This window comes from Salvelinus alpinus, chromosome 4, assembly GCF_045679555.1.
Source record: "Salvelinus alpinus chromosome 4, SLU_Salpinus.1, whole genome shotgun sequence".
Classification (NCBI taxonomy): domain Eukaryota; kingdom Metazoa; phylum Chordata; class Actinopteri; order Salmoniformes; family Salmonidae; genus Salvelinus; species Salvelinus alpinus.
In genome coordinates this window covers 51,856,591-51,865,863 of record NC_092089.1, presented here as the reverse complement: position 1 = coordinate 51,865,863, position 9,273 = coordinate 51,856,591, and the positions used below count along the sequence as shown (strand labels likewise).

The 9,273-nt window shown below is 42.8% G+C and overlaps 1 protein-coding gene across 1 annotated transcript in view; it reads left to right on the top strand.

Moving 5' to 3' along the window:
• Positions 1 to 309: 309 nt before the first annotated feature.
• Positions 310 to 9,273, top strand: part of LOC139573896 (glycoprotein endo-alpha-1,2-mannosidase-like protein) — a 29,760-nt gene continuing 20,796 nt past the window's right edge. Inside the window, exons 1-2 of the mRNA XM_071397857.1 lie at positions 310 to 1,773; positions 8,236 to 8,345. Coding sequence (XP_071253958.1) covers positions 1,278 to 1,773; positions 8,236 to 8,345 — 606 coding nt within the window. The 5' untranslated portion in view covers positions 310 to 1,277. The remainder of the gene's footprint in view (positions 1,774 to 8,235; positions 8,346 to 9,273) is intronic.

Genomic DNA, 9,273 nt, shown 5'->3' with positions numbered 1-9,273 from the left:
AACCTCCTTGGGGGCCGGTTCCGGCCCGCGGGCCGTATGTTTGACACCCCTGGTTTAGACTGTTATGGGTTAAGGCAATACCACTTTCACAGATGACCACCTCAAGTTATGAGTTAAAGACTGGATGGAGTCTATATGGCTTCATTGTTCATTTGACAGCATTTTCATCCTGTAGGCTACACTGCAACTTTGCAACCCTGGCTTTATTGTGTATGTAACTTACGGTCTATTATCATCATCAATAAGGCTCCAATATCCTACTTTGTATAGGTACATGCATAGCCTATAGTTGCCATCCATCAGTCCCCTTGCGCCAAACAAATCTCAGTATAACACCCGGCCGGCAAAAGCTCCGCCTCCATGTAGCAAAACATGGACGGTAAAAAGCAGCCATCGCTTATGGCGAATACCATGGACAGCGACCACGAAGCGTGCACGTCCAGGATCTTGTTGCATTGAATTTAGAACGTTTTCGTTGCTGTCGCTACGTGGGTTTACTTGCGAGCCTAATGTAAAGCATTGTGTAGGAGATATATCGAGTCAGCAGCGAAAAGCGAAATAGCGTAGCAGCGAAAAGCGAAATAGTGTAACAGGGTGACGGCAATTCAGCCATCAGGAGCCAACATCTGACTGTAGCCTATAGACGATAGAAAGATATCAGAGAGATTTGATCACTTGACATGGAGGCTATTCTTAACTCGAAATGTGCACATTTTCTCCAAGAGCTCATATAATCAGATGGTGGTATAGCCTTCATCATTGCAATTGGGGAACACTAATCAAAATGTGTCATGCATCCTTATTTCACATTCTCCATTACAACAAGGTAAAGTGGGCTCCTTAAGACATCGATATTCTGTTAACTGGTTGAATTGAGCAAGTTAACTCCGCATGAGAACCTGATAAAGGGACAAATCATTTCAAATCACTGAGATCTAAATGCAATGACAGATTCAACTGCGTCATGCAACGCGACCATTAGGCTTCATCCGCAATCATGTAGGCTAATAGTTCGGCTATTAATCATAAAGTTTTACATTTTCTGCGTTTCCCGACAGCGACTGCATTTATGAATACTCTATATGAAGGCCTGCATTGTATACTTTCCTAGAGTGTAGTAGGTGAACTTGTAAGATAGGCTAACTGTTATAGTATACTGCCTATAGGATATACGACGTTTGGAGAAAAGCAAGTGTTATTCACACCGCTGACTTCAGCCGACCAGGAACCCCGGTTCACTCCAGCAGGAATCGCCTCTACGAGACAATCTATCCACAATGGCCCGGCTGCGGAAGAAAACGTGCATAGCCCTGTTCTTATTTACACTGTTCGTTTTCGGAACCATGATGGGTTTGAGAACTCTGAAGCCCAGCGACGGGTTCTCGGACCTGTCCCCGGGGTTGGGCCTCCTGCCGATGATTGGAGGAAGGATGGACCGGCGCTCGGTGTCCCAAGACGCCGTCTCCTCCCCGGGGCAGGTGCGCGCCAAAGTAGTTTTATCAAACTCTGGACCTGAAGGAACCATATTTTACGACGTCCACATATTTTACAGCGTGTGGTACGGGAACCCGTCGATGGATGGGAAATACATGCACTGGGACCATGTCCTCGTGCCACATTGGGACCCCAAAATCGCCGCCAGTTACCCTAAAGGGAGGCATATGCCGCCGGAGGACATCGGCTCCAGTTTCTACCCTGAGCTCGGTCCGTACAGCTCGAGAGATCCGGATGTATTGGAGTCACACATGGAGCAGATTGGAGCAGCTGCTGCAGGTAGAGTGCAAAGGTGCAGTGGTTATTCTATACTGAAACATACAAACAAGTTTTAACATTCGCATTAGTTTTGCTGCTGCAGTGCCTGTCCAGTTAACTTTAAAGTTTTAACAATTTGTTCTACTTTGAGCACAGCTACAATAGGATCTACAGTTGAAGTCGGAAGTTTACAGACACCTTACCCAAATACATTTAAACTCAGTTTTTCACAATTCCTGACATTAAATCCTAGTAAAAAATTCCCTGTCTTAGGTCAGTTAGGATCACCACTTTTAAGAATGTGAAATGTCAGAATAATAGTAGAGAGAATGATTTATTTCAGCGTTTATTTATTTAATCACATTCTCAGTGGGGTCAGAAGTTTACATACACTAAATTAGTATTTGGTAGCTTTGACTTTAAATTGTTTAACTTGGGTCAAACGTTTCGGGTAGCCTTCCACAAGCTTCCCACAGTGAGTTGGGTGAATTTTCCCATTCCTCCTAACAGAGCTGTTGTAACTGAGTCAGGTTTGTAGGCCTTGTTGCTCGCACACGCTTTTTCAGTTCTGCCCACAGATTTTCTATGGGATTGAGGTCAGGGCTTTGTGATGGCCACTCCAATACCTTGACTTTGTTGTCCTTAAGCCATTTTGTCACAATTTTGGAAGTATGCTTGGGGTCATTGTTCATTTGGAAGATCCATTTGCTATATAGCTGACTGATGTCTTGAGATGTTGCTTCAATGTATCCACATAATTCTCCTGCCTCATGATGCCATCTATTTTGTGAAGTGCACCAGTCCCTCCTGCAGCAAAGCACCCCCACAACATGATGCTGCCACCCCCGTTGTCACGCCCTGGCCATAGAGAGGCTTTTATTCTCTATTTTGGTTAGGCCAGGGTGTGACTAGGGTGGGCATTCTAGTTTCTTTATTTCTATGTTTTCTATGTCTTTGTTTTTGGCCGAGTGTGGTTCCCAATCAGAGGCAGCTGTCTATCGTTGTCTCTGATTGGGAATCATACTTAGGCAGCCTTTTTCCCACCTGTGTTTTGTGGGTAGTTGTTTTCTGTATAGTTTATGCACCTTACAGAACTGTTTCGGTTTCTTCACGTCGTTATTTTGTTCAAGTGTTTTGGTTAATAAAAAATCATGAACACTTACCACGCTGCGCTTTTGTCCGATCCTCATTACGATGAGAGCCGTGACACCCGTGCTTCACGGTTGGGATGAGGTTCTACGGCTTGCAAGCCTCCCCCTTTTTCCTCCAAACATAATGATGGTCATTATGGCCAAACAGTTCTATTTTTGTTTCATCAGACCAGAGGACATTTCTCCAAAAAGTCCGATCTTTGTACCCATGTGCAGTTACAAACCGTAGTCTGACTTTTTTAATGCCGGTTTTGGAGCAGTGGCTTCTTCCTTGCTGAGCGGCCTTTCAGGTTATGTCGATATAGTACTCGTTTTGCTGTGGATATAGATACTTTTGTACCTGTTTCCTCCAGCATCTTCACAAGGTACTTTGCTGTTGTTCAGGGATTGATTTGCCCTTTTTGCACCAAAGTACGTTCATCTCTAGGAGACAGAACGCGTCTCCTTCTTGAGCGGAATGATGGCTGCGTGGTCCCATGGTGTTTATACTTGCGTACTATTGTTTGTACAGATGAACGTGGTACCTTCAGGCATTTGGAAATTGCTCCCAAGGATAAACCAGACTTGTGGAGGTCTACAATTTATTTTCTGAGGTCTTGGCTGATTTCTTTTGATTTCCCCATGATGTCAAGCAAAGAGGCACTGAGTTTGAAGGTAGGCCTTGAAATACATCCACAGGTACACCTCCAATTGACTCAAATGATGTCAATTAGTCTATCAGAATCTTCTAAAGCCATGACAATATTTTCTAGAATGTTCCAAGCTGTTTAAAGGCACAGTCAACTTAGTGTATGTAAACTTCTGACCCACTGGAATTGTGATACAGTGAATTATAAGTGACATAATCTGTCTGTAAACAATTGTTGGAAAAATGACTTGTGTCATGCATAAAGTAGATGTCCTAACCGACTTGCCAAGACTATAGCTTGTTTACAAGAAATCTGTGGAATGGTTGAAAAACGAGTTTTAATGACTCCAACCTAAGTGGATGTAAACTTCTTGACTTAAACTGTATATGTGCCAACATCACTCAAGAGTTCCACTGACTTGAATGACTCACTTTGACGCATATAGTCTATATTTTCTGCCAGATGTATACTGTTATGGTTCATTTGGAATACATTGCTTGCGTTGCACATTGCTCGTGCTGTCTGTCTTCCTTATTCCAACAGACAACCATTCTACTGTATCTTTAGACAGCATAAGTGATGCCTCATATCTGAGTGATGAAATTTGCCTTCCTACATGCAGTGACACTTTAGACACTCTGTTTTAATCGTAATAGTGAGTATCCTTCAGCACACACGTGAAGTGACAGCTCATAAATGTCTATGTTGCAGCCAGATAAATTCTTGCCCACACCCTGATAGAGGGGAATATCAAAAACTGTTCTGTCAAGCAGCCAGCACAGCAGGCCACTGGCACACACAGTATGCATGCAGGTAATTGATCAAGCCATGTCCACAAGCTGTGTGGAATATTTGATTACAATATCTAAAAAGCCATGGTCGCGTGTATTAAAAAGTTATGGCCGCACTATTCATTTTTTTCACTTATCCTGCGCTTTGCCAGTTTATTTCAGCACTCATGTAGTGGACAGCTCCGCACGGTCACCTCAGTCCACCAGCAGCCTTTTCTCACAGTCGTTTTAGAACTGTGGTTATCTTGACGTCCACTTCCAAGCAACCTTGAACGTGAACAATTGAACAATTGAATAATATGTGTTTGTTGCTTTTCTGTATTTCACTGATATCGAACATACAAACAGTTGAAAGTCAGAAGTAGGATGTCCCCTTTTAACTCTAAAAAAGTTATTGAAAATCCTTGGTCAGTAGAAGGAGCCCTTAAGTCTTATCAGTAAGTGGCCATGACTGTCCACTGCAAAGGTCAGCACTGAAAACCATAATCGGAAGTGGCATGCACATTGTCTGAAATAAGTAGCCTATGTTTTAAATGAAAAAATGTAAGCTACTTTTATTGACCAAAATGGGAGTGATGATGCCTTGGAGTTGGGTGTGAAAACAAGTTTTCAAAAACGACTGATGGGACAGCCAATCGAGCCATGCTAATGTTGTCTGCCTTCGGCTGAACTGGTTATTGTACACCATCCGGGAAATGATCTTTCTTTCCCCTCCCTTCCCCCTAAACCGAACACTGTGACAGATGGAACACAGAAAGGGCAACTCAATTTGCTTAGTTAAAAAGAGTCCATTTAATTAAAGCCACTGGCACAAAGACCCATCAAAAATTCCAAATAGCATCCTGCTGGCAGTGGTGACTGATACCACTACGCGAGGAGCCCATAATAAAATTAAATAGTGCGGACATAACTTTTTAATACATGCGGCCAGGACTTTTTAGATATTGTAATCAAATATTCCAAACAGCTAGTGACCAAAATGGACATGACTTGATCAATTAGCTGCATGCATACGGCAGCAATCACATCAATAAGTCCTTCAAGCCAATCCGGAACCCTTAGGACATATATGTCAGAGTCAAGGCCCGCGGGCCACATCCGGCCCGCGAGAAGGTTTTTTACGGCCCCTGGGATGATCTTGATTTATTATTAGAACCGGCCCGCAGACCGCAGCAAGCCGGCAGCCCGCAGATCTTTTACACGCACCAATACTACATTTCCCACAATGCAACGGTGACGCACCGAGCAGTAGGCTGCTGTGTAAATGAGATGGAGCTGCCTTGGGAAAAACTCGTGGGTTTGACAACCGACGGAGCACCTGCGATGTGTGGACACAGGAGCGGACTGGTGGCGAAGATACGGGAAAAGATGCAAGAGGAAAACGCGACAGGTGAGCTGACAGCTTATCATTGTATCATACACCAGGAAGCGTTGTGCGGTAAAGCCTTGAAAATGGAGCATGTAATGAGCATCATCACGCGCACAGTTAACTTTATCAGAGCCAAAGGTTTGAATCACCGCCAGTTCAAGGCATTTCTGACGGAGTTAGAAACGGAGCATGGTGATTTGCCTTATCACACAGAGGTGCGATGGCTAAGCCAGGGAAAGGTGCTTCAAAGATGTTTCGAGCTTCGTGAGGAGATTTGTCTGTTCTTGGACAGCAAAGGGAAAGACACAACACAACTCCGAGACGAAATGTTTCTGTGTGAAATGGCTTTTCTGTGTGACATTACGAGTCATCTGAATGCAATGAACTTGCAGCTGCAGGGTCGGGATCATGTCATCTCTGATATGTACAGTACAGTGAAGGCATTTAAAACCAAACTGACTCTGTGGGAGACGCAGATGCGGAAAGAAAATTTGAGCCACTTTCCCAGCTGCCAGACCATGAAAGAGAAGCTCTCTACCAGTGCGTTCCCGAGCGCACAGTTGGCTGATAAAATAGGTATGCTTGCCGCTGACTTTCGACGCCGATTTGCTGACTTTGAAGCACAAAAAAGCAGGTTGGAACTGCTCGGTAACCCATTTGCTGTTGACGTGGAAAGCTCACCACCAAACCTCCAAATGGAGTTGATTGACCTCCAATGCAATGATGCACTGAGGGCAAAATATGCGGCAGTGGGTGCTGCGGAGTTCGCCCGTTTCCTCCCCGACACAATGCCCCAGCTGCGCATCCAGGCTGCTCAAACGTTGTCTATGTTTGGCAGCACATACCTGTGTGAACAACTGTTTTCTTTGATGAACCTGAACAAAACATCACACAGAAGTCGACTTACTGCTGAACACCTCCACTCAATTCTGAGGATTTCCTCAGCTCAGAGCCTTACCCCGAACATTGATGAACTTGTGGAAAAGATGGGACACCACCAAGTATCACCCTCAACCTCAAACAAGTGAACATTACTGTGCAATCACATATTTAGAGTTTTTACTCAGTTCAAGTTTAAAAGTTAAAGTTTAATATTTGTTTTCACTGCATGTTACTTCTCCTTAAACAAAGTGTTGTTTTTGATTAATAGATTTTTGCACTTTATTTTATTGTATTTCAATCCAATTATATTTTAAAAATATTTCAGTTGAGTGGATGATAGAAAATTGCTATTATTGTTTTTTTCTTTGAAGTAAATTTAGCCCACTTTTGCTAAAATAGAAAATATAGGCTACTGATGGTGCCTTGAATACCGGTTTCTTTCATTTAATGTTCATGTTATGGGGATTTTTATATAAAGGAAATTTGTCTTTTGTGTCTGTTGAAAATTAAAGATTACTGACAGAGCCATAAGAAAATATTGCTTTATTTATCTGATCATATTGGAATATATTTGTTAGGTTTTCAGTAGGTTCAATTAGGTTCACTAGACTACAGTGGGGAGAACAAGTATTTGATACACTGCCGATTTTGCAGGTTTTCCTACTTACAAAGCATGTAGAGGTCTGTAATTTTTATCATAGGTACACTTCAACTGTGAGAGACGGAATCTAAAACAAAAATCCAGAAAATCACATTGTATGATTTTTAAATAATTAATTTGCATTTTATTGCATGACATAAGTATTTGATCACCTACCAACCAGTAAGAATTCCGTATTGCCCAGCGACAGCCCCGAAACCTGAAGGATCTGGAGAAGGTCTGTATGGAGGAGTGGGCCAAAATCCCTGCTGCAGTGTGTGCAAACCTGGTCAAGAACTACAGGAAACGTATGATCTCTGTAATTGCAAACAAAGGTTTCTGTACCAAATATTAAGTTCTGCTTTTCTGATGTATCAAATACTTATGTCATGCAATAAAATGCAAATTAATTACTTAAAAATCATACAATGTGATTTTCTGGATTTTTGTTTTAGATTCCGTCTCTCACAGTTGAAGTGTACCTATGATAAAAATTACAGACCTCTACATGCTTTGTAAGTAGGAAAACCTGCAAAATCGGCAGTGTATCAAATACTTGTTCTCCCCACTGTATATGCGTCATTTAAAATTTTTTCAATGAACATTCGAACAGTCCGGCCCTCGGCTTGTAGCTAAATTTTTTATTTGGCCCTCCGTCCATTTGACTTTGACACCCCTGCCTTAGGAGATGTAGGTAACGATCATATATATCAATGTCAACATCACACTGACCAATACGGCTTAAAATGGTGTAACAGGGACATCATGAGGTTCAGGATTGGGTATCAGAGATGTGTGGTCATTGAAATAGAATGACTAGAATGGACATTGAAGTCAATGTTCTGTGATAGGTGGACCAGCAGCCATATTGAGTGTATTGTAAAATTGCCATGCTATGAGGGGCTTTTCCCTTTCTAGTCATTTTATTTCCCCATTCTAGTAATTATATTTCTGTGTGGGGTATAGCCAACCTGAAATGTCCTGTGTGGAGACTGAGAGAGACTTGTCCTGTGTGGTCTAGGGGTGCTGGTGCTGTCCTGGTATCCTCCAGGCCTGGCCGATGACAATGGGGAGCCCACAGAGGACCTGGTGCCGGCCGTCCTAGACGCTGCTCACAGACACAACCTCAAGGTAAGGAACAGACAGACAGAGAGACAAACAGACACTTTGCTTTGGAATCAGTGTTTGGGATTCATGAGTTCTAGATAAGAATGTGTGCTTTGGTAAGGAATCTTCCAAAGAACAAATTTACACAACAAATGGTAAACTGATCTTAATACGGTACAATACTATTGTAATACACAATAGTATACCATTACTTCAAAAAAGTTGATAGCCAAGTGTGACATGACTTTGAGTAGGCAGCGGGGAGGGACGATGAGGACATCTCTAACTAAGAGCAGAGGGGACATAATAAAGCTGCTGGCGGGAACTGTTGTTTATGGGACTGGATGAGCAGGGAAACACATCAGGGAACTACATGACCTATTGCCAATTAGGTCGAAAAATGCCATCCCAGAGATAACGACTGCATCAACGTCGACTCGTCGAGTCCCCTCTGCCTGCTGTCACGGACTGCATTGAAGCTCATGAAACTTTTAGAGGGCCCCCTTCTTCGTAATTCGATACGTGTAACATCAGATGGTAGACGCACATCAGATGCAGCAGAGACGTAGTAGCTGTTCAAGATGCTGAAAGGAAAAAAGATACTCCAAGTGAGCTGTACTGGCTTGATCCGGCAGAATCTTTGATGACATAACCGATATATAAAAACAGCCACACAGCCCTTTGAGTGGTGTGTATCCATTCACCCTGAGCGGTTGGAAGTCTGTGAGAATGTGTCTAAGACCCTTTAAGGCAGTTTAAGTGGTGTACGTTACGCATGCTGCATTTCGGTATATAGCACTTTGGGTGGTATATCCAGGGGTGAATTTTTCAAACACCTGAAACAGCATTTTCCAGCAATCTAGAGCAATAATCATTATGCCTAATTCTATGTAAAAACAATGTCTATTTTTCTGCATGCGTTATCTAAGCATACCTCTTTATGTGTGTGCCC